Source organism: Cryptomeria japonica, chromosome 8 (assembly GCF_030272615.1).
Source record: "Cryptomeria japonica chromosome 8, Sugi_1.0, whole genome shotgun sequence".
NCBI lineage: Eukaryota > Viridiplantae > Streptophyta > Pinopsida > Cupressales > Cupressaceae > Cryptomeria > Cryptomeria japonica.
Window position 1 is genome coordinate 13,816,606 of NC_081412.1, and position 26,528 is coordinate 13,843,133.

A 26,528-nucleotide genomic window follows, 5' to 3' on the forward strand; every position below is an offset into this window, starting at 1 on the left:
GAAAAAAATGACATAGTATCAGAGTTGGGACTGGGAGTCATAAGCACCAAAGTATGGCTCAACAAAGGCATTGGAGAAATGAGCCACGCCTAAACCATAATAACCAGCATACCAAAAAGTTTTCAGTCACAGAAGGGCTCAATGGTGCTCTCTAATAGAGCAGCTCTACATGCACATCAAAGGTTCTAAGTTTTAATCCTAGCCAATCCATAAAAAATAACACATCCTCCACAAAATACAAAGCTCTTTCAACATCAGGCCTTTCAAGCTTTACCTCCATTCTTTGAGCACAAGTTGAGTGGCCTAACAGTGAAAATGTGTACCTCATAATCGAGGTCATGTATCCAAAGTCAAACAGGGGCACGGGCATTATAATACACCTCATTGATCAATATAGAAAGTAAATGGGAAAAACAACCCATGAACAGTGCCAGAAGAAAGATCTCATATACCAAATTGATGTCTTAAACAAGATATAAAAAATTAAGTGATTGTTTAGTATGAGACACCATAAACAAACTAAAGAACAAAATATTGGTATATAAAACATACCCCAGCTCAATAGATGCAAGTACCCAATACTCAATTACAGCAGATAAAATCAATTCCTTCACAGAGATCTTTTCAAAGTTTATCGCTTTGGGTAACTAATAAGTAATTCATGCACCACCTATGCTGCCTAATAACAATGTACTAAAATCAGGTATAATAATGTAAAATAAGTAGAAGGTCGTTATGGGTGCAGGGAAAAAAAATGATCACAATAAATTGTATATTATTATTGACTATTGGAAAGCTACAAATAGGTAGCTCTGTTTGCAAAAGACATTTGTATAGTTGGTGCCAGACATATACATAATTGCCATTGTTAAGTTTCCACTGTCGCCCTAAAAGGGTGGAGAAGTTTTTTAAGACACAAAGAGAACAGATGACATGTTCGATTAAAAGTTCAAAGGAAGAGAATTTCAAGGAATTTAATGAACCCTGTGGAAACTTACAATGTCAAACCATAATAGTTTCATCTTGAAAAGAAAAAGCTCTAACAAACCACTAAATGCCATTGAAATCAAATAACCACATTGCTTCTGAAATTAGTAGTATTAAACAATTAATGCTCATCTTGGTACAAAATACAACCATGAACAAAATACAACCATGAAACATCTTTTCTCCAAGAACACCTGAACTACTACCCCATTCAGCAGAAGATGTGTTCTTAATCTCAAAACAAACAAAATAACATGTAGATGATTTCCACCTATTTAAACCGCATTAAGTGTTGTACATCTTCCACACGCATTTGGCGTTGCTCCTTTTCAGACTTATTGAATGCAGAACTTGCTAACTTCCGTTTCCTCTCTTGCATTTCTAATATGCTTTCCTCAACACTGTCCTTCACAATTAGTCTGCACACTCTGACAGATCTTGTCTGCCCAATTCTATGTACTCGATCCATTGCTTGATCTTCAGCAGCAGGATTCCACCATGGGTCAAACATGTACACATCAGAAGCAGCGGTTAAATTTATACCTACTCCTGCAGCTTTTAGACTTGCTAAGAGAATGGTTGGGCTCGTCGGCTTTGTTGATGCAAAAGCTGTAATAGTTGCTGCTCGCTTCTTTGAAGCCATAGACCCATCTAAACGAACAAACTTGAAGCCTTCTCTCTCCAAAGGCTCCTGCAAGAGATCCAGCATTTTCCGGAACTGTGAGAAAATAACAGATTTTTTTGTTGGATCATCATTGCGGGACTCTTTCAAAAAGGATATTAGTGCTTTGACTTTTGAGCTATTTGCTGACTTATTTGGTATTACATCATCCTCTGCAGCCTTCGGTGAACTGAAAAGATCAGACTCTGTAAGTTCCTTGCGACACATTGGACACCGTGGCTTGTCATGCTTCAGTGTTTTCTCAATGCACCTCTTGCAGAATACATGTGAGCAAATAGTTATAATAGCCTCTGTCGGTGGTGATAGGCACACCGGACAATCAAAATCATCTCCATCTTGCAAAATCAACAGTAGTTTTTTAAGCAAATCAGGATTGCTTGAAGCATCTGCAAAAACATGCAAACCAAAACAGTATCAAACTTTGTTCTATTAGCTAAGATATAAGCCCGACTATGATCCCACATTTACCAAAGGTGTAGTTGGAATTTCCACAAATTAGGTTATCTTTACTAACAAAGAGACAAGTGGGCATTTGCATCAAACTGCAAGCAACAATTATCTTTTTTTAATCTTTACTGCAACTCTTGACCAGGATTCACTGTTCTCTTTTCTCATCACCTATTCAATATATGATTTAAAAAATAGAAAATAAGAAAATTTGGAATAATTTTTTGTATTTGAACTCAGGTTAGTTGTTGAATATTTCTATAAATCAAATGCTGCCTGTATTTCTTCCCACTCAATCTTTAATGCACAGTTTTAGCTGATTAAAAAAGGAAGCAAGTTTGGAAACTAGGCTCTAGTGTTGAGTTCAAATGCCAAAATTTAACAGGTCCGGAACTAGAAATGTTTTTTCTATGATAAAAAAAAAAAATAATCATGACAAATAAAAACACCAAAAGGACAAGTGAATTATAAATTGTAAAAACACGATAAAATTACACCCTTTGATACGAGGATTTGATATTCTAAAAGAAATATGCATGAATCAATAACTGGATACATGGTGGCAACCTAAACAATTACTACGAAGAATATCATCAACAAAGTCACCCCAAAATAAGCTGCTCTAAATCAAAAGAAAATTAATGTTTCAACTATGAGCAAGGGAAAATAAAATTTAAGTGTCAAATGGAAGGATGCATGTGTTCAAGCTAAACATAAAACAGGAACTAGTATCTTCTAATGGCTCCTGCTTTCAGAAATACCCCCAAAACATTAACCATTTGGGATTGTCTGGTAAAGAAAATGTGACAAGACAACTACAAGTTCCAACTAGCAAGAGAAAATAAAATTAAGCGTCAAATGGAAGGATGTATGTGTTCAAGCTAAATGTAAAACAGGATCTAGTGTCTTCTAATGGTTCATGCTTCCAGAATCACCCCCAAAATATTATTCATTTGGGAACATCTAGTCTTAGCATAGTTTTTGAACAATCAATGCTAATATCAACAGTTGAAGTCATTTAGAAAATGATTTGCCTACTAAAAGGCAGCAGCATGGATTGTCCTCTAGATTAAGGATAAGCACTATATACAGAAAGGAGAGGCAGCCTGCTTTACTGCCAATCTCTAGATATAATGTCAAAGAGCAAACGGTCAGTTACTCTTCCAAGCAATAGAATATTTGTATACCATTCAACATACCGTTACTACTCAAGCTGTTCAACTCGCAGGCTTTGGTTCAATCTATCATTTCAAAACCTAGAATCATTAGCCTTCCATACACAAACCTAATATGGTTAGTAGCTTAACATGCATTTATTGGCATTTGGGACCTTAAAATAGGAAAATGTTTACTAAAGCACGGGATTTTTATTGTGCAAAATAAAGTCAAGCATCAGAAGCATACAAATAAAATTTAGTCAGATGTATTAAAAATGTCAATATGGCACCAGCACTTTATGTATTTCCTAGCATTTATAACTTCATAATAAATATCAATTCGTGGATTCATGAAAACTTCAAATATGTTAATGTTTTGATTAATGTCTCAAAGTAATCATTGACGTCTCGTGCAAGGTGAAACCAAGAAATAGACAAAACTTCTTAGGTTAGCTCCTAATGATGTTAGTCTTAGAATAGCTAACAGTTAGACCAAATAAGAAAGTCATATACTGAATGCAAATGCTAACGGACAACCTTGTCTTCTGCAATAGATATTAAATGCAAAACATTCATAAGATTGCAATCTGGTCAAGTGAATCTAAGCTCAAGTAGCATTTTCGCAGCTGCAAGGGAAGAGATGAAGGGATCCTAATTAAATTATGAGAGCAACATTACCAAAAGAATTACACGATGCTGATCTACAACAGAACGTCCAGACATAAGAGATTTAGTAGATACTGGTTTCCAGATTCTTCCTTCAGCATTCTAAAAGTACAATAAAATTATAAAAGTAAATCTACTTTGTTTACCTCAAACGATTGCAAGCCTGAAACCGTGCTCATTAAACAACAAAAATTTCAGCAAATAAATGTTTACAAACATTAAGAAATGCAGAAATATGTGTATTCTACCTTCCAATTTTAAAGATGACATAAGTAGTTCCACATCAGATGGACACAAAGCTGGATCATCACAAAGTTGACGTAGTCGCAAAAGTATTTGAAGCACAGTTGAATAATTATTTAGCACGGTGCCTGAATTAATAAAATGTTGAACAACTTTTTTGCCTTCTGCTTCTAAACGATCATAAAGCTGTCGTTCCTCATGGCAAAGTTCTATTGAATGGATCTCTACAAATTTAGGTGGAAGTTCCACCAGTCTCTGTCCATTGATTTTCATGTCTTTGGTTCTTCTGAGTGCAATGGTCTCCATCAGGGCCTGCATAAAATATATCCATAAGACCAATTAGAATATACAGAAAAAAATAACTCCAAACCTATACCAATATCAAACATAACTTATAAGACTTAAATGTAACAACAAACTGTCTAGCATCTATTTAAGTACATCTTTTTAGACAAACATTATAGTGACCAAATTATTGGCAAACCTGTAAAACGGGTCAACTATATGTTGCAAAAGATAAAAAACAATGCATCAAAAGGACAAATCATCAATAAACAAGTATCCAAATTTATTAAAGTTGCATATATCTCCAAATTGACCACAATACACTCAGGGACACTGCAATTTATTATTAACTTATAAAAATATCAAAGGCTAGACGCTAGGTTACCAAAATTACCAAGATACAGATGCAGATGGACAGTATTCTAGAAACCTTAGGATGTCGCACTGACAAGTCCAAAATATATATATTTATAGAAGGTTATTTATACGTGTGTTTGAGTTTATTTATTGAAAAAGCAAAGAGGATTTATTCAATATAAATAGTGGCCATGAAGCAGCAAGAGACAATACACTGAACAAAATTGTGGAGAATGCAAGTGTTGCTATTCATTGTTAAAAATCAATTAAAATGTAATGTTCCCTACTAAAAATATATGCACAGATATGTTTGCCAGAATTAACAAATAGGAAAATAAATCGGAAACAGAGAGATATCTTACCAAAAGGAATTTTTCTGTTTAAGTCCTACAAAACACCTGTACTCGTAAATCATTAGATACGCAGCAGATATTTTGAAGTTATACAATTGTATGTTAAAGGATTGTAAGCATAATTCATTTTATTATATGATCTGGAAACAAAGGTATGACCCAGTTTGCCCAACCATCCCATTCTGAGCCCAAAAGCGGTCCTCAAGCCCTTTTGGCCCTGGCAGCAGATTAATCACCCACCAGGGTGGCCTACTCATTATGGTGTGGGTCTTATCTCCTTGATTATACCTTCTTTCATAATTAAGTAATTTTCTTATGCCAGGGAGCCAGTAGATGGTACTGGTGGCTTAATTCTGCCAAACCCAAGCCCAATAGCGGTCACCTGCCCTCCTGGCCTACTGATTTAATACGATTCAGTAGGTGGCCTACTTGGTTGGACAGTATCCCCTCGACAAATCCCTTAACCTCCCTGGAATGGTATTCATTTAAGTGTAGATTAATAAGTTCATTGTAAATGTAGATTGTTATTTCTATTTACTGTTATTAATATAGAAATGTACAATATGTTTAGTCCAGAATTATATAATTAACCTGTTAGTATTTCATCAGTTCATAGCTCTCATTATCCTTATATGTAATTTTATGTAATGTCCCCTTCTCTTCGAGTAATAATAATTAATTAAATGTTAAATAGTCCTAAGTCTTAAGGGATTATTTAAATTTAATTAATCAGCAGCTGGACATACTTTATTTTATAAAGTGACTTTATAACAATGTCAATGACAAATTATAAAGTAAAGTCACTTTTGAGGGGAAAAGTAAATTAAGAGAAATAAAATAAAGTATTACTTTCAAAAAGGAAAAGTATTATAAAAGGAGGAAAAAGTGCAATGAGGATTCATTCTTGAGTTGTTATTTACAAAGAAACTTTTCATTGAGAGCTTAAGAGCTTTAGCTTGCAGGTTTAGTAAACCCTAGGACGGAAACCCCAGAGATTTCGGCTATTTGGACGAAAACCCAGATCAGCCCACTTGGTGAATTTATCTCAAGATTCACAGTTGCACATCATTGATAAGTTTCCATGGAGATTCAATGATCTATCTTGCAGATTTTCAAAAGGTTTGTTATTTTATGTATGGAGGCATTCCAAGTATGTGTTACTTGATGGCATTAGGCATCTTTTGATTTGTAACAGCAACATGCATTTGTAAACAGTAAGACTTTTCTATATCAAAGAATACCATTGGCTTATTTAGATTCTCTGTATTACATTGATTGATTTCCTTGAAAATCTGTATTGTTGATCTTGCATGTTCAATCTGCATGTTTGCATGTCACAATATTATATTATGATGAACAAAATACAGCAAAAATGAAAACCCATATCAGATTTGAAGCAATATTCCAGTCTGGGATATTACAGTAGTATCAGAGCATGATTCTGCCAACCTGAGGGTAGAGATCAATGCTTCAATTGCCAATTACGTCAATGGCCGGAATTAAAGGTGGAAGATTATTACCTACCTTCTTTCCTGCTTCACCAATGAAGGAAAAAGTACCTAGCCATGAATTGCAGCGTTTAGATATTCCACATTCAAGGAAAACGAAGGTTTCATCTCCATCAACAAGTACAAGTAAGATGCCTCATGCCAAGGCATTGAATGATGCAGTTATGAGCAACTACCATAAGCATCATTCTCTTCCTAAGGAGATACAAGACATGCTCTCATTCACACAATTTATGGATATACCAGATGATGAAGATGATTTGGTATCCACAAGTTCATATCAGCTGAAAGAAAATTCAGAAGATAGCAAGGAAAATATTGGGAGTGTAAAAGATATGAAGGCTGCAATTGAGGTTTGCAAAAATCTATATGAAGAATTTGATAAACAAGCAGATTCAGGTTATGAGATTCATTTGTCACACTACCTCCTCTTCTCAATTGGGAAGACCATGAGGAAAATCTAAATTTGATGGTGTAGTGAATCCGAAGATAGTAGGGCAGAAAAGTCCCAAGTTCTGAATTTGGACAGCAGAGGTTCATTTCCTCATTTGCATGAATCTGAAGATTTGTCACCAAGGTATGACCATAATTCTAAAGTTCATAACAGTAGTGACGTAACTTCTCTTCCTCAAGATATGGCAGCCTTTGGTCATGAAGAGAATAATGATTTGCATTCTACATTTGGGGTTACACATGGTGCAAGCATAGGTTATGCTAATGTGAATAATACAACTCTCCATAAGTCTGATTTTGTGTACTTTGGGGCAGCTGATATAAAATATTGCCAAAAGTTGAACGAAGATTGGTTACATAGAGTTGCCCAAGCAAGACACCACCTCCAAAGAGTCAAAGAGCCTCACAATTAGCTAGATGATGCAAATAAACAAAGGGAATCATCAATTAGATCTATATTTATTCCAAGGGAAGAAGAGGACAGCGAAGATATATTGAAGAGGTATAAGCATAAGTCTGATTCTCTCAGTTTAATCAGCAATTCTCTTTCATCAAACGAATCAAATTTGAAACCTTGCATTGAAAACATTCAAGTTGGGATGGCTAGTTGTGAAGTTTATTCCTTCCTGCCTAGAGTTGATGAGATATTGGGTGGTGTTCATAGTGGACCAGTCACTAAAGGTTTGTCTATGTTGCAAAACGAAAACATCTACCATTCATCCGTGGACTTGTCACCTCTTTCATATGATAGGGCAGCGATGTAATTATTGATTGGTGACTTAGTTTTCTTAGATTTGACAATGGGCTATGAAGATCACCATGTAAGAGACTACATTTGGTGCATGGACAAACAAAATATTTACTTGGCATCCTCCAATGAAGACATACAAACTTGTGGAGAAATTGGGCAAGTTGCAGCCGCTGATCAGAAGTTTTGGAGAGGTTTCCATCACACTTCCCTTGTTGAAAATTGGTTCATTGATGGGTTCATAACAACATTGATGGTTGGTGGTACTTGTGGCTTCAATTGGAGTGAAGTTCTCAGCTGGTTAGGTGATGTCCAGATTCACAGCAACAGCATGATGAGTATTGACATGATGGATGGATGAGATAACATAGAGATTTGGGATCCTGGCATTGACAGGTGTGGTGCATTTCTTGGTGCATTCCTTCGATGGATCCATGATGAGTTGCTTCACTCAGGTATACAGATGTTTATATCAGAGTAGTGTAGCGGTTTGGTGGAGCAACGTTTCTTATATTGGTATGGGATCCAAGAATTAGTTGTCATTGTGTAGGTGAGGACAAGCAATCCTTGGGAAGGGAGGACTGTAATGTCCCCATTTTTCCTGTGATCACTCAGTTGCATAGTTTTGCCTATTAGCCATCTCTACAAGCAATTACAGAGGCTAGGGGATGATTAGCTTTACCAAGAGGAGTCTATACTTAGTCACTTTTTGGCCTTGGTGAGCTTAAGTTACATAGACTTTATAATAATTCATTATAAAGTTACTTTTTCTATAATTAAAAAAATTATAAAGTACCTTTATTAAAAAGGAGATTAATAAAAGTTAATGATGAATTATAAAATGGCCCCTTGGCACATTTCCCTAGAAGTTATAACTTAAAGGTTATAACTTAATAATATGGCCACTTTTAATGAGGAATTAGACCCTCAATGGGTCAAACCACTTAGGGGAAGTTATTTTTTAATAAAAAGAAACATTTTAACATGTTTTTTTATGCCAAAAGTACAACCCTAACCCCAAATTCGAATTAGGGTTTGAGGAATATTTAAAAAACATTGGAGGCAACATTTTATTCATTATTCATTGGATATTTGACAATTTCTTCCCTGGAGAGCTCTGCAGCAACAAGCTTGATTGGAGTTTCGGGTTGAGAACAAAAACTCTCACCCTTATTCAATGTGGACGAAAACCCATTCACCTTTGCATTGAAGGAATCCTCTTTCAGGTTATTTGGGGCCAATATCTGGAGGAAAATTCATACTTTCAGCAAGAATAAATCATCTATAGCACATTTGAGCAGATTGGAACAGATTGGGGAATATTTTCCAACAGTTATTGTGCTTTTAATGCTGGCCATACCATGCCCAGGCTGGCTGTACCCTCTTTGCTTCTCCTATGAAGCCAATAAAATAAATTAGAAGGTTTTGACTCAGAAATTTGTATAGATTCATTGTTGGCAGCAAATAAAGACAGATCAGTGGCTCTTCCCAGAAATTTTAACACATTTGGGCTACATCAGCATTTTAGTGGGGAAAAAGGGACAATTTTGGAGGTTTCTCCTGGCAAGAATTTGGAAAAAGCACATGATCTGCTATTTCTTCTTTAAATTATTTTTGATAATTTTAAGGAGAATAAAACACATTGGAACAAATTGCAGCACCTGGAGGCTCCTGTATTGCTTTGTGCACCACCTCCAGCATCAAAATAAGCTCATCCAGGCAAGGCGTTGGACACCTAGTAGGCCAATTTTGGCTCTAGTTGTCTTAAATAGTCATTCTCTTGAATTTATAATTTGTTGCAATAAAATCTGAGTTCTAAAATTTTATTTCAGTCAATTGTTTCTTTTATGTATTGCATTCTTTTGGCAAACTTTCATTGGCATAAGCAAACAAAACCCCAAAAACGAAAAAAACATCAAAATTCACCTCAAACCAATAAAACAATTTGCTGGTCAAAGATTTGAAAGCAACCCAAAAAACTTCAGATTGGATCAAATTCTCAGTTGGCATCTTTCAGTGGTATCAAAGCTGGTGATCTAGCGAGCATGTTGGAGTTTCAGCGTTGCATGTCAATTTGGTGAATACCCAGATTAGTGCATGTTAATTTGGTGAACTTGCATGTCAATTTGGAAACTACCCAGATCTTGCGTGTCAATTTAGTGAACTTGCATGTTAGTTTTGGCGACTACCTAGATCTTCCATGTCAGTTTGGCGACTGCCCAGATAGTTGCATGTTGATTTTGAGTGTTGCATACTTCTTCTAATCAGTTGCATGTCATAATTTAAGGTTGCATGTTGCTTCTAATCAGCTGCATGTCAAAAATTATTGTTGCATGTTGCTTCTAATCAGTTGCATATTAGTTTGAACTCAGTTGTTTCAGCCACATACAACAAGTTTATAAAAGGTCACAACAATGGGTAGAATTATAGATGGAAGATTGCCACCTACTTTCCTTCCGAAATCAACGTCACATATAGCAGGTGTAAAAAAAGTTACAACAATGGATAAAGGCGGAACAAGTCCATCAATGAAGGATAGAAGGGATAGTATACATCCACAAAGAAATGATCGACATACGGACAAGCTTATGAATGGTATGAATGACTTCTTAGCTCATTGCCTTGTATAGATGGTGGGAAGCCATCTACATGGCAGATTCCACTCTTCATGATATTAACCGCCAAGGGAGAGGGTAGATGGTTCTTTGTTCCATACATTCTCCACTTCATCATCTTCCTATCTATGTACTCCATGTTAGTATCTCCAACTTTCTTCCATTTGGAAGATATCTGCAACTCCGGATAATATCCTTCAAGTACATTCTTCAATTGAGTCATACTTGCAGCTATCCCTGCCGTTGGCATGGTACCTATACAAAGCTAGAAGTCAATGTCTTGTAAAATAACTTTAATGATTAATTTTCATAATTGCTCTAAGTTCTCATTTCGAATAATTTTCAGACATGGAAGCTCATTAAAATCAAAAATTAAAGCGATAGTAGGGCGTCTCGAGTTCCTTCTCGAATCAGCCTGCCGCGAATAACGAGAAGGGTGGTTTCAACATTATGTAACAGAAATTCTCAAAAATGTGAGGATCTTAGTCAAAATCTGGAAAATTTCTCCTCAATAAACCTGATTTTCAGACTTAGGTTAAGTGTGGTTTTGATGTCTAAGTCTGAATACACCCTTCCAATGATTGATTTTGCAATCCAATATGCAGTTCCACGTCTGATTTCTGAATGTACATGTCTGAGAACACCTCCGCAAACTGTGTTTCAATGGCTGGAAATGATCACATTCATGGCGCTGTCCTCATAATGGAAGTGATCTACCCTTTATTCAGCTGGAAGCCACCACGTTTTGCCTGAAACAATGGCTGGAAGCAATGTTTTGTGTTGAGAATGATGGCTGGAAATGTTATCTCAGGTCTGGAAATGTTATCTCAGTCAACAATGGCGCCCTTCAAAGTCGTATCTCTCAACAATGGCGAACCCAATAAGGATGCATTCAATGCCTTAAACAAGATTGTGCCCTTCTCCAGCTATAGCGATCTTCAATATGCCCTTTCCCAGCTTTTCAACCTTCACCACACAGCGAATGTGGGATAAAAATGTGTTTGCCAGCCACATAGGAAAATCGACTTGCATTGGGACAACAAAATTTAACTTTGTTTTTCACTTTATTTGTCCACCAAATGCAATGGTGGAAAATCGGTCCCCATCGGGAATGATTTGTCCCCAAAATCTCTCATTTGAACTTGATTCCAGCCATTGGTGGAAAATCGTGGGGCATTGCAACATTAAAACTTTCAATTAAATTTGCCCCATCTTGATAATTATGTCTTAAGTGGAAACTCGACCATCATCTAGACTCATAAATTCGATCAAATCTTGACATATTACCTCCAAGTGGAAATTCACCCTTCATCGAGACTAATTTTCCCTTTAAAATCTCATCAAACATAGCAAAATACCTCATGGTAGAAATTCAATGTCCATAAGGACGCATAAACTCATTCAAATGTTTGCATTTACCCAAATGGAATATCGACCTTCATCAAGACACATTGTTCATGTTCTTTTAAATCACTTAATCACTTTCTCGTCAAGTGGAAAATTGAACCTCATCAGAACACACAAATTTTACCTTCAAGTAGAAAAATGAAGGTCATCGGGACTCACTTTTCCTTATGTATTTTCATTCTTGTGGACTTGGTGGAAAAACGACCTCCGTTGGGACTCATCTTTGTCCTAAGTAGAAATTTCTGAGTCATCGAGACTTTCCACAAAATCACTTGCAAACTCAGTCCTAGAGTGGAAGAACGACCTCCATCAGGACTTTCATAATCCTCAACATTAAATTTGACACTTTCGTGCTCAAAATGGAGTGGAAAATCACGCTCCATTTGGACTTTGTTGATTTCATCTTTATTGCTCATTGGAAAAACGCCTCCCATCGAGAGTTTTGGTTTTACGCCTTATAATTGCTTGGAGAAAAAACATTTTCCATCAGGACTAAGTTGATTTTCACACTTTAAAAGTCTAAACTTACCCAATTTCATTAATTTATGCAGTGGAAATTCTATTTTCATCGGGCCTTTTAACATTTTCTCAAGATTGGAGGGGTAAAAAATAGATGTCCATCGGAATTTTGTGCATTTTTTACTTATTTCACCTCCTAGGGGTGGAAAAATGACTCCTACAAGGACTTTTAACAGTTTAGCACAAAATTAACACCAATTCACAACATTTTCAACATTTTTTGCTCACATTTTAAGGCAAGTTGCAACTTCAACACTTAGAAAAATAAACTAATGCTCGGGACCATTTTAACATCTTTTCAACACTTTGATCCTAACGAATTCAAAAATTAAAGATTTAACATTGCTTGCATCTTGAAGACTGTTGTGACGTATTCACACATCGCCCCATTACAAATGGGGACCCCTACATTTTTGCTTTCTAGGATTGGTCCTCTTAGCTTAGTTCTAGGTTAGTGTTGAGTCTTTCACTGTGAACCTTTGCATTGAAGAGGTATAGGGGTCAAGAGGTCAAAAGTTGATCAAGTTTGTCTCACTGCCCGTGGGTGCCCAGGCCCGATCACTCTCATTTCCATTCCTTGCCTTCGCCATCACCATTCCACCCTTTCATCCTTTCGTCTCTCTCTTCATTCCATAACCCTCCATCTTGACGGCTTTCCACTTCCCCTTTCCTACCATCACCATTTCACCCTACCCTTTCCACTTCCATATCCCTTACCTTCTATCTCTCTTTATCTTTTATCACCTTCACCTAACGTACTCATCTACTACCCTTCACCTACATTTAGTCCTACCACTACACCCCTTAACCTCCATCTTACACCCTCACCTCCCTTCACTAACTTCCTTTCCACCTTACCCCTACCCCTATTCTATCCTAACATCTCCCTTCCCCTCATACCTTCTATCTCACACTCCCTTTAGCCTACCATCCACACTAACTTCCTTTTCCCCTTTATTCCCCTAAAATCACCTATTCTAACCTAAATCCCATAAGTCTCACTTCCTTTATTTCCCTAAGCTTACCTCTACCTCTACCCCTAACCTTCCTACCCATCTATCCCACCTTCCTTCACCTAGCCTAAACCTCATCCCATTATAACCTACACCCCTCTACCCTTTCATTACCCCCTCATACCTCCCATTACATTTTACTCCCTAACCTTCCCTAACTCCATCCACTACCTCTTATACCTCCTAACCCGATGCCTCTCCTACTTCCATCATTTATATCCCTTATGTCCCCCTTTCCTCCAACATCCCATTTCCCCTCTTTCTCCACGTAGCAGCTTCCCTCACCACTTCCCTCACATTCCTCTCATCACCCTTTTGGGCCCCACTTTAAACTCAAAATGGAGAATTGAATTAACTTTTTATTAAAGACCTCTCATCACCCTTTTGGGCCCCACTTTAAACTCAAAATGGAGAATTGAATTAACTTTTTATTAAAGACTCTTGTTAGGACCCACCAACCACTGGTTTGGGGAATTTAAATGTTTTTTTTTGTCTTTCATATTAAACGAGCCCCACCACCACCAGAATTTTTGGAATGAAAGAAAAGTTCTTTTTTTAATAGAAATTTTAAAAAGGGAGAGCATCCACCTCACTCTACTCTTCCACCTTATTCCCCCGTGGCACTTCTTTACAACATCACCCCATCCTCTTTGCCACCACATCCTCTTTGTTGTTACACCTTTCATCCCTTCTCACATTCGTGGGCATGTTTTGGACTCCACTAAGATTCAACGATAAAAAATATAAAGCAATTCACTTCAAAGTTGATTCAAAACTTCTAGGTTTGTACCTACAGATCCATCTTGAAGGGAGATATTAATCACTGATTGGCTCCAAAGGAGAGAAGATTTTCAAGCAAAAATGAGGTGAAAAATAAGGGATAAGCTGTGAAAGAAGAAATTCAAGCAGGCTGGTTCCTAATCACGGGAAAATTTATCAGATCTTCAGGAAGAGATCAGGCCTCATTCACTCTTGGTTTAAATGCAATTTCCAGTGGATTAATTTCTCTGAGTTTAGACCACAATCAGATCTAAGTATTATTTCATACTCAGAAATATGATTAATGTACATGATAATTAATTCAAGTTTTGTGTCTTTGCAGGTATGGTTGTAAACAAATAATGGAGCACCAGGAATATAGGATGATGATAAACCAAGAATGGGGAATCCTCCACATAAGGGAAGAGATCTGATCTGTGCATCTCCACATGAAGAATGCACTCAAATAGAATTAATCCTGCAAATACAGAAAGTCCTAAAATCAGACCAAAGCTTATGAAAATCCGGCCTGATTCAATTGTGCAAGCAAGTGAATTTGATTGATCAATCATCTGCTACAAAAGAACCTTTGATGGCCGATTCAGTGAAGAAGGTTTTGACAACGAAAGATGAAGTTTTGACTGATGTAATGACCGATTTGCCTTAGGGATTAAAATTTGATGAACTTAGTTTCTAAATCTGGTTGAAGCTTTGGAAAGCAAATGGATTTCAAAGGTCTTCTTGAGGTTAAACTGATATGGATGACTAAGACTTAGGATCTGAATTGATGGAATGAGTTTCGTCAAGTGAAGAAACTGTCCAGTATTCCCAATTTGAAGCGAAATCCCTGCTAAGGCCTTCTTTGAAAGGTTGATTTGATATTTTTCACATTGGAGTGATAGAGACTTGTTTGAACTAGTTATTGATCATGAACAATGAGGAATTTGAGCTAGGGCATCAAATTCGCTCCTGACCCTTCCAAAGGTACAGGAGCGAGTTTTCTTAGAACACCTTCTTGCTCCTTACCTGGATCCAAACTCACGCTTTCAAGGCTTGATTGAAGGAAATTTGAGTTATGTGTGCCTTTAGAAGTGAATTCAAACCAAGTTGAATAGTGAAGTCTGGAGAATTTGAACAATATTGTCAATTTCGCTCCTGACCCTTCCAAAGGTACGGGAGCAAATTTTTCTTAGAGCCCTCCATTGCTTCTAAGTTGGACCAAAATCCTTGCTCCTATGGCATGATTGAAGAGGAAATGATGTATGCATGCCTTGAAATTGAATTGAAACAAGTTTGAATGGCAAAACATGAGGAATCTGAGCCAAGAAGCAAAATTTCGCTCCTGACCCTTCCAAAGGTACAGGAGCGAAATCCTTGAAAGGACCTAATTTCTCACTCAAGCAATTGAACAGATCTTATTAGGGAACAAACCGACTTGATCATGATGGAAGAAGGATTCAAAAGCTAAGTTCAAGGTGAAGTATTGAGGGATGGTGAAGGAATTGAATCAAAAGAAGAATTTCGCTCATGTCCCTCTCTAAGGGTCCAGAGCGAAATCTCTTGGAAGGACCTCCTATCTCACCTAAAGCACCAAGAGGATCTTGTTTTAAGCAAAGTTGGGAGTAGATTGACTTGAGCACGATGAGAAGAGAATTTCAAAAATCAAGTCTAAGGCAAAGTGATAGGAATGAAGCGTGAATTGAGTCAAGAGGAAGAAATTCGCTCATGTACCTTCCAAAGGTACAGGAACGAAATCTCTTGAAGAAGAATGTTTTGTTAATCAAGATATCAAGACAAGCCTTCTTGAAGGCAATTTAAGCCTTTGTTGCAGCATGAGCCTTCTAATGATAATGAAAATTGAGTATGTGAGTAAGAAAACTAAGATCAGACCTTAGTTCGCTCAGGTACCTTCCAAAGGTACAGGAGCGAAATGCATTGAGGATGAGTAATATGCTAATGATGGTGTGTTGTAAGTCTTCTTCATGGTGGTTTCAAGTGTCCAAGCATCCTAAACTTCATGCAGATCGTGAGAACTAAGCTTGCCTTCATCAAATATTGATGAAAATTTGACTTATATCCTAGCTCGCTCATGTCCCTCTCTAAGGTACCAAGGCGAAATTCTATTAAAGGCAATTGCATTATGGTAAAAAACCAAAAAGATCAAGAGAAGACTAAGTGCAAGTCAACCTAGAAACATTTGATGCATTAATAAACCAATCTCACTTTGGTGACAAAAGCAAATTCGAAATTTTTTAAGAGAAGTCGGCCAGCTAAAGGGAAATAAAATTTATTTATTCATCCAAACAAAGTCGGCTTTCATCAAAGAAGTGCATTCTCCCATAAAGGCGCCTATATAAAGGAGGTTGATTCTTAAATTATTCATCATTCATTTCAAACATTCTTCTTCAAAGAGCGAAATCCTTCAGCAGTTAAGAAGCAAATTCCAGATTTGTCAACAATCTTCACAAGCGGAATTCGACAAGAGCGAATTTGAGGAGTAATTGAATTCATCAAGGCGAATTTCAAAAGCAGATTTCATTAGACAGATTGGTGATTGAGGAGGCAAATTTCAGGTCTTATAGAGATCAATCACTTTAAGGCGCATAGTACATCCTAACAACAGCAAAATTCAATAAAGGAAGGACTGAATTCATCATAGCAAGAGCAAATTTGCTCAAGAAAAGGACAATCTACCCTAAACCTGCACCTATCAGACCTGCAAATCACATCAAATCAGAGATTGTATAAGCTATATATCATGTGTTTGATGTTCATTTGATTGTTTTGCAGCAGGAAAAGAAAGAAATCAGAACGACCAGGTTGGAGGAAGATCGGAACGAAGATCTCAAGAAGAATATTTCAACATCAAGGTCAAAGGAAGACCTCTTCAAGAGGATCTCATAGGCAAACACAAGGGAGTCAAGGAAGGGTACATCATTCATCAAGTATATCAAGGCTGATGGAGGATCGACAAAAGTCATCACAAAGGAAGTACCAGACAAGGTGGCATCCCAGTCACTGTTCCTCCAGTCAGATAGGTCCACATCAGCATGTCCAGATTCAATGTACCTGACTTATCAATGATGACACAAACTTCGAGGCACCTACCTCCGTTTCCTATTGGTTCTCATGCATTGAATGTAATTTTCTCATTGGCTAAAAGGTTTTGTTGTAACAAACCCTAATTAGGGTTTTCATCTTGTAATCCTAGCCATTCATTCTAAATCAATCTGAGCCATTGAAATGTAAAGAGCTCCCTATATAAAGCCTTGGCTCTTCATTTGTAAAGGTTAATAGTCAGAGAATAGTTAGTCAGTAGTTAGAAGGTGAATAGTTAGAAATAGTGAATAGTCAGTTGATAGAATAGCAATTAAAGTAGAATAGAAAGAGAAGGCAAAGATTGTTGCCAAGATGTTGTTGTAAAAGACTTGTAAACTTCATTGAAGAAATGGTGAAATCTATGGGTCGATTCAACAATTTGCATGGTCTCTATACTTCTCAGATTTGATTTCATGTTATTAGATGAGTGGAAGAAATGTGTTTGATTGATGGTGAAATTTGTATATCCATACTACTAGCAGTTTGTTGATTGCAGACTTGCCTTGTGTAGTCAACTGGAATCATTTAGCTTAAGCCTAACTTCAATTGTCGCTTCTTCACTGATATGCATCAACCTGATGGTGTCTATGCCTGTAGCGATGATCTAAACATCATAAAGCTTTCCTCCGAAGATCGCACTAACCTTGTGGAGATGGTCCTAGGATGTCAAAACAAGACTTAGTTAGAATTTCATCAAAGATCATTCATTGCTCGTACATTCTTAGTTTCAGAATTAGATCATTTCCTCGCCCTCATCCTTTTTTCCTTTTTTCAAAAAATCTAGGCTAGTGAAATCCTGTGTTCCAGCAATATTCAAAGCAAATCAGACGTTTAGGTCGTCAAGTGTAAGTCCCCTTGTGATTCCAGCAAAATCACATCATACCACAAAGAGCTTATCCACGTGTAGAGAACCTACATACAAGAACCTTGGAGTTGCTTCGACTGATCCTTCGGCGAGATCTTCAGCAGTCGGGAAACTTTGCTCAAGAGAGGATAAGGTACCTTTAGGTATTTTATTCTGTGTTTGGTCGTGTACAAAATACACATCAACAAAGACCTAGAAACATGACCATATCCAAGGGCGAGATTCGGACATTGGAGCTCAAAATTGTCGCTTGACTACCAAAACCATTAATTAACAAAACCGGAAAGCAGGAAAGAGGGGGTCCCTATTTGCAATGGGGCGATGTGTGAATAGGTCACAACAGCACCCTAAAAAAAATTCCATAGTTCTTGTAAATATTTTCCATTTGTATTTCACAATGTGATTTTTTTTTTTTCCAAATTTCACACAATTTAAATAACAAGCATTGCCTACACTTATTTTTATTTGAATGAATAAATCATAACGTATGAACAACCAGCTAAATATATGTCTTTAGCCCTTGTCCGCACAACGAGGACATCCCAAGGATGAGGAACAGCTACAGGGAATTTCTTAGTCGTCCCAAAAAAAAAAATTGGAAATCTCCCCAAAACAAAAAAATGGCACTGGAACGAGGTGGGGACAGCCAGCTATCCCCGGGATGCAGAGGGAACATCTAGGACGTCTCTAGACCGTCCCAGCTGTCCCCGCATTTCCAACAGCAAATAGAATTTTTAAAAAACACTCAAAAAAAAATGATTTGCCTTTGTGGACCCCACGGCCCCCTAACCCTAATATGCAATCACAAAACACACCATCTTAGGCATTTGACTTCATTTTTTACATGATAAAGAATTGCAGCCAAGATAGAAAGACAAAGAGGAGGGTTTTTTAAATGCCATTGGAAAAACCAGCATTGATTAGCAACAAAAAAGAGGAGTGAGGTAGCAACCAACAAGAGAAGTGAAAGAGGTATCTTAAGCTTCCATTTATCCCTTTTTTTTCAATTTTTCCAAGTTTAAAAGATGAAATGTACGACTTGTGACCATTTCACACATCGCCCCATCACAAATGGGGAGCCCTCTTTTATTTTCAGTTTTTAGGTTTTAGATTAGATTGCTGGGCGTCTTCCTTTAGAATAAATAAGTTTGAGGTGATCTCATACTTGCATTTTGAGAGTCAACAATTCACCTTTTGATTCCTTAATTGAAATGAAGTGAAAATTCGGCTAAGGCAAGGGGATTTCAAGAAGCTTAATTGATGGTAGGTAAGGAAGGGAATCGGTTACTTCCAATGAAGGGGATAAATCAGCAATTTGACATTTCATTCTTTTAATTTGATTGCCAAAACAAACATTGGAAACCCTTCCTTAGGCTAAGGAAATGAGCGATCAAGCATTGGGAATACTTCCTTAGGCTAAGGAAATGAGTGATCAAGCATTGCAAATACTTCCTAAGGCTAAGAAATGGGCGATCAAAGCAAAGGAAATGGCTTCCTTAGGCTAAGGAAATCAGCAACCAAGACATGAAGGACTTCCTTATGCAAAGGAAGTAGGCGATTTAAAGAAATAAGCAATGGTCATTGCCCCAAAGATGTGTGACCTAAAGCAAATCATTGTGAGATACATTGAATGGGCCCCACGATATCAAAAGAGACGTTTTTATTCAAATTTCAGTTTAAAAATTCAAGTCGGCCTCTTGTTTTAATTGCAAATCATTTAATGTTGGATCACAAATCGGCCTTGTGATGAGATATCCATACATATCAGTCAAGATTATTATTGCTAGAAGGCAAATTCATTCTTTATGGATGGCGATTTTCATCAAGACTAAGGTGAAGTCACTGGAGGTATCAATCTTGATCACTTTTCACAGCAAACCAACCTCTTTGATCAACAGATTTGTCATCAAGGACATCGGCATTACCAGCGATCTTGTCACTGATCAAACAGCAAATTTGGAGGCAAGACTATCACTTTCATATTAGCCAGGCCTTAAGAGGGGCGATTTTGTTAAAAGAACGATTTGTTTAAGGATTACCAGCTCATTTTAATTGATTTACAGGTCTGAATTAACTAGTATCTGATTATTTTTATTGAAGTCAGACCTTTATTTAGCGCTGGAATACCTTATTATTTACTGATTTTGATCATAGGGAGGCTGTAATCCATGACATTCTAATCATCTAAGCATATTTCAAGGCATAACTCATTAATTTAGATGGTTATGTGCAGTTAGAATCAAGTTTCACAAGGTCGGGATTTTTTATATAAGCACCTAGTGTTTATAGCAATGTTGATGATTAAGATGAATTATCGGCCCTAGAGTTGAAATTGTTAGCTTAAGCAATTGATTTCCACTTGTAAGCATTATTACCATATCATAAGACTAATTTAGACAACTCTCACAGGTAGAGGATGGCAAGAGCACGACTAGCTCTCATCAAGGAAGAATCGAAGGGAGAGGCAATGGAATCCAAGATTACATCATTTTGGGGCAATGTAAAAGAGACCAACCTCGCTCAGATCAACATGAAGAAATTCCAAGAAACTTTATACACCACCAAGCCCTCCGGATATTCAAAGATGATGATTGAGAGTGGGCTAGTGAAAGACGCAGGCTTCCCTCCAACAATACAGTGCATTGAGTTGATCATCAAGTGTGCCAAGCATTATGATGCAAGTAAGAGGATGATAGTGGCACCTGACGGAAGAGAGCTCACCTACCTTTCTAAGGAGGCTATCGGTGAAGCATTCCATATACCTAAATTCAGTGGCATGATCTACAAGAACAAGGAAGTAACACGAACATTCTATGATGATGACCCTGACAAATGCCTAAGCATAATCAACAAGTATTGGTTATTGAAGAGCAGGCCCGATATATCCAAGCTACCCACCAAACTCCATTGAATCGATTTCAAGGAAGAATTCAATGACTTGATCACTATGCTTCATCGAAATATGGGAAGCCCTCATGCTTCACAGTTTGAAAATTGCATGTTCTACTTCATGGAAATTATATCAGCTAGGAAAGAGAGAATCAATTGGGCACAAATTTTAAGCAATAACATTGATACACAGCTCAAGAGACTTATGCAAACCAGGACATTCTACATGAGCTCATACATCATATACTCACTTGCCACAGCTCATGAATATGTAGGATTAATCTATAGAGGTCCAGTCGACACAAGAACTGGAGCGTTGAGAGCATGTGAATCATACACACAATCACAATATCCTAGCAAGACACACTACAGGAGAGTGAATGATGCTTCCACTATGCACATCACAAGAACATTGCAAGGTGATATCCATCAAAGAATATCCCCACATGCGAAGGAGCTAATAGAGAAATTTGCTTGGTTTATTCAATTTCCCAAGTTTGCCTACATAAGAGTGCAAGGGTGCTCTTGACCGCCCTACACATTACCGAGATATCCTACTGACAGAGCTAATATTGCTCGAGTTGGTAAGGCAATTGAAGGTAAAGGCATACAACAAAGTGAAGAAGAATAAACACAAGTCAAGAATTCCATTTTCCAACTCAGTTAGACGTCCATTCAAAGTGTGTCCATCCTTACAGGCGGCAAAGACAGTAGAAGAGGAATTGAAATCTCTTCTTCTTATTCCATAATTTTCCAGAGATAGCTTTTCCTTATGGCAACATCCAAAAATCTAGTGAGAAAGCCATAAGCACGAGATACAATTAAAAGAATACTTCATGAACGCCCTTGATGATCTCGACATGACAAGAAGAATGTGTTCAAGGCTACCTATTGACATTGTCAAAGCATCTAGGATCTTCGATATTCCTGATCAAGTACAAGACAGTGGAAGACTCTCTTGCCAATATATGAACAAGAGAAAGATAAAGAGGTAAAAGTCAATTGGATTAAAGTGGAGATCACTGATTTGAAAGAACTAATGAAGTTGGTCTTCACATATACCAAACAATAGGTAGATGCCCAAATCCACAAGTTGAACAATCAAGGTACTCAAATGACATATGAATTGATGGAAGAAGCAGAGCCTTCCGATGATGATACAACAAGTGAAACCCAGAGTGGAAGTGCTGCTCAATCAACTCATTCCAAGGGTCCAAGAGGAAAGAAGCCAACAAAGGGGAGCCTCCAAAGAAGAAACATAAGTCAAGCTTGGGCCATCCTTCTACTAGTACCTCTTCCATCCACGAGATGGAAATGAATCAAACAGCCATTGAAGAAGATCATCAACCAAGGGAAAACATTGATCATGGAATAAATGAATCCATGGAATCCACAATTCAGAATAACAAATGCGAGAAAGTAGATAAAGGTGAACTTCAGGCCAGGACAATCTCACCTAAGCCAGTCAATGACAAGGCGGGTTGTGATGCATATGTGAGCGTTGAAGATGATGATGAAGCGAAATCTTCACCCCGATAGGATTAACAATAAAATGAAGTACAAGTCGAAGAAGAGAGATTGGCTATCCCCACATGGCTTAGAGAGAGGTTAACAAAAGAAGTGATAATAGAAGAAGAGGATCTCGTTGATCTAGGCAACTACCTGGATAGAACTCAAGAAATCGAGAAGAACAAAGCAATGAAGATGTCAAAGATGACAAGAGATGGTGATGGATACAAAATAATTTAGATTAACACTCCAAGAGTAGACAAGCCCGAAGATGAGATCACAGCAAAGGAGTATGACTTGGAAACTATTGATTTAGGTCCTCCTACCACTGATCAAGTATTAGAAGATATGAATGACACGATGAAGACATTTCATGACATGCTTAAGCTGGAAGTAGAGAAGAATAAGAAGTTGGAGAAGAAAAATGGTATATTGAGAAGTCACCTCCAGCAGTTCAAGATACCGTTGAGGCAGCATGATCCTTTAAATACGCCTCCACCATTACCTCCTCCAGACGCAATTGATGATTTTGAGAAGATGAAAGCCTTGGCACAGCTGATGGATGCTTGGATCGATGAGACTTACAAAAAGGCAAAGGCATCATAAGAGAATTAATGAAGATATTTGATAGAGCTATGGTGATCCTAGAAAGAACTCAAGCACTCATGACAGTATATGATACTTTCATTTACACCAGAGACTTCACCATACCTATATTGCAAGTAATAAAGAGCACGTCAAGGCAGACTTTAGTGAGTGAAGGAATATTGAAAGGTGGACAACCACCTGATTTCCAGCAGTGGTGTAATTTGCTTCGCATGAGGAAGCTCATTTTTTAACATATCAGCGGTGGACGCACCCAAGTTGATTAAGCAATAAATTTGATACATGAAAAGATCTTTGAAGTAGCCGAGATCATTCTTGAGAAGAAGAATGAAGTAATTGATATTTGTTGTCGAACAGCTAATTGAGAAAGTGAAGACTATCTTCTTTGGAAACAATGAATCACCTTCCGAGAAGAAGTTGGATGATATCCATTCATTCACCGTACTTGCCAACACGACTAGAGATTTCGAGCCAGGATGGGAGACAACTTTCGTCTCAAGCTTGGATGAAGTCAGTTACTTGGAAGAGCAATTGAAGAACCTACCAATGACTCCAATAACCGAGATTGAATCCATGATGTCCAGATTCATTGAATTTGCAAAAAGAGAAAAGGATAAAGACAAAAAGATTCTAGAAGATAGTTTGTTATGATCCTATGTGGCATCCCTCGTATTTTGTGACAAATGGATGTCACATTCCCATTGGCTGATATTTAATGTTTTGCAATAATTAGGTATTTTGGATGTTATAAACCGTAATTAGGGTTTAGGTGGCAAAATTTGGGCCCTTAATTCTAGTTTAATCTTGGCCATTCATTGTAATTGAGTACTATATAAGTTCAACTCATTTCATTTGTAAGGGACTAATTAAAAGAGTTTTGAAGAATTGTTCCTCTATGCTACCAAAATTAATAAAATCATTTAAGTGTCGGTGAATTATTGAGTTTTGGAGCATCTACTTGTTTCTTCATCCTTTTATGAGAGAAGTTAATATTTTAAAAAGAACAAAAAATTAGAGTAGAATTTGTTTCAAGTATTTAAGATGAGTGAAAGATGCATGTGCATGATTGAAAGTGAAGCTCGTTGTTCATACTACTAGTACTCCATCGATGGTGAAGTATCTTGCGTAGTCAACTGAACTTATCTTAGCCAAAGCTTAACTTCAATTACTATTTGATCATTGGTATGCTTCATCTTGAAGCCATCTATGTTTTGTGATAGTGATTTAAAAATTACCAACCTATCCCTAGAAGATTGCACTAGCATTGTGGATATGTTCATAGCATGTCAAAGCAAAGCTTAGTTGAGCTCACTTGAAATTGTCTATTGTCTTGCATTCCTAACTTTAGAGTAGCATCCCTGAACCTTACTCCTTTTTCATTATTTTTATCCAAGATCATTAGTAGTAGGAGCGAGCGATATTGCAACGTCATTAGAGGAATGTCATTCCATTAAGCTTGAATTGAGTCAATCATACAAAAACTACGTAAGTCCCCTCACAGGTACAGCAAATCACATCATACCATTGAAGCTATCGAACATGTCAAGACCTAACATCGAGAACCTTGGAGTCGTCTCAAGTGATACGTTTTGCTAATCTTTAGCATTTGAGAAGTTTTTGTTCAAAAGATGATAGAGTATTCAATACTTTATTCTATGTTCGATTGTGCATAAAAACACCATCAAAACAACGTTTTGTGTTTTTTTTATTTTCAGTTTGCAAATACCAAAACAAAACAAAATGAGCAGCAATTGTGAAACTAGTGGGCATGATGAGAGGGAAGAACAAAATAAACACCACTTGCATCAAGGAGGACAACTTGAAAGAAATCCATTTGAATGCCCTTCCAAAGCTCTACAGCGACATGCAAAAGGCCCTTTTAATTCTAAAAAAACTCTTCTTCAATTGGTGACAACCCTAGATAAAGAGAGAAATTCAAGGGGTAGTAGATTGTCATTGTGTTACATTTCTAAAAAAAAAAAATTTAAGGGACCTACACGAGTTTATTCTCCTCAATTGCCCGTTTTATGAGCCAAGCGGTCAAAGTTTGTAAAGAGATAAAAGACAATGAGAGGGTTTGGGGCTGCCAATGCAAACACAATCAGCTATGCATATGCCCTCTATGTTTGGTTGTCCTAGTGGTAGTACTAGTAGTGATATTTATGTTTGCACAAGAGGGAAGAGGAAGACTACTTCTAGTGAGCAGCCTAATACAATTGCAATTTTGCTCAATGTGCATGCACAAGATGAGGCAGGGTCCTCTATAGCCAATTTTTTCTATGCCCATGTCATCCATTCCATGTAGCACATTCTCCTTACTTCAAACAAATGTTCAAAGATGTAGCTTTTATCGGTTCCTCATTCACCCCCTCTAGAGAACATAAACTATGCACTACAATCCTTGACAAAAAATATTCCAAGATGAATGTGGTGATGGAGGACATGAGGCAATGTTGGAATAGGACGGGTTGCTCTATTGTCATAGATGGGTAGACCAATATTGGACATCGCCCACTTATCAACATCATGGTCACATGTTCAGCTGGCTCATATTTCCTTAGAGCTATTGATTGTTCTAGGTTGTGCAAGGGAATTCCAATTTCATATTTTGAGAGATGCCATAGAGGAGGTTGGGGCATCCAATGTTGTGCAAGTGGTCACTAATTTCACACCTGTGCAAATTAGTTGGTTTGATGGTGGAGGGTTCTTACAAACACATCTTTTGGACCCCTTGTTGTTTTCATGCGTCGAACAACGCATTGAAAAACATATGGAAGATAATTTGGTGTAGCGGGTAGTTGTAGAGGCTAGAAATATTCAAATGTTTATTTGCAACCATCACACCTCGCTTGCTCTCATCAAGACACTATCAACGAAGGAATTTCTCAAACCCGTAGAGACATTCTTAACCATATTTGTCCAGCTTCAACAATCCAAACAATCTCTAGCAATACATATGACTTAATAAGCGATAGATAATCAACCATATTGGAGTCACCTTCATATACTCTTTAATCTCAATACTTATGTGGCTTCACCTTCATATACTCTTTAATCTCAATACTTATGTGGCTTCTCACAACAGCAAGACAAATGAAATATTTAAAATACCACAACCCTAGATAGACTCAAGCTTCTTTGTGATCACGATGTCCACCTTCAAATAATATTTTTCCTTCTATTTATGATGTCTTGTGACTTCATTGATACATCAGTCATAATGTAAGCATATTAGTAACATGCAGAAACTAGAAGCATCTATACTTATTCACGCAAAAAATAAATGGAGAATTCCACACCTCTATTTGAACCTTTCTCACACCATAGCAATAATTGTTGGCATTAGATTGTCGTTGATGTC

General features: G+C 37.3%; 1 protein-coding gene across 1 annotated transcript in view; it reads right to left on the bottom strand.

Annotated features, from left to right (window-relative positions):
* Window positions 1-1,060: 1,060 nt before the first annotated feature.
* LOC131048796 (putative SWI/SNF-related matrix-associated actin-dependent regulator of chromatin subfamily A member 3-like 1) overlaps window positions 1,061-26,528 on the bottom strand; it is a 42,726-nt gene continuing 17,258 nt past the window's right edge. Inside the window, exons 2-3 of the mRNA XM_057982865.2 lie at window positions 4,188-4,494; window positions 1,061-2,055 (exon numbers count right to left, since the gene is read on the bottom strand). Coding sequence (XP_057838848.1) covers window positions 1,259-2,055; window positions 4,188-4,494 — 1,104 coding nt within the window. The 3' untranslated portion in view covers window positions 1,061-1,258. The remainder of the gene's footprint in view (window positions 2,056-4,187; window positions 4,495-26,528) is intronic.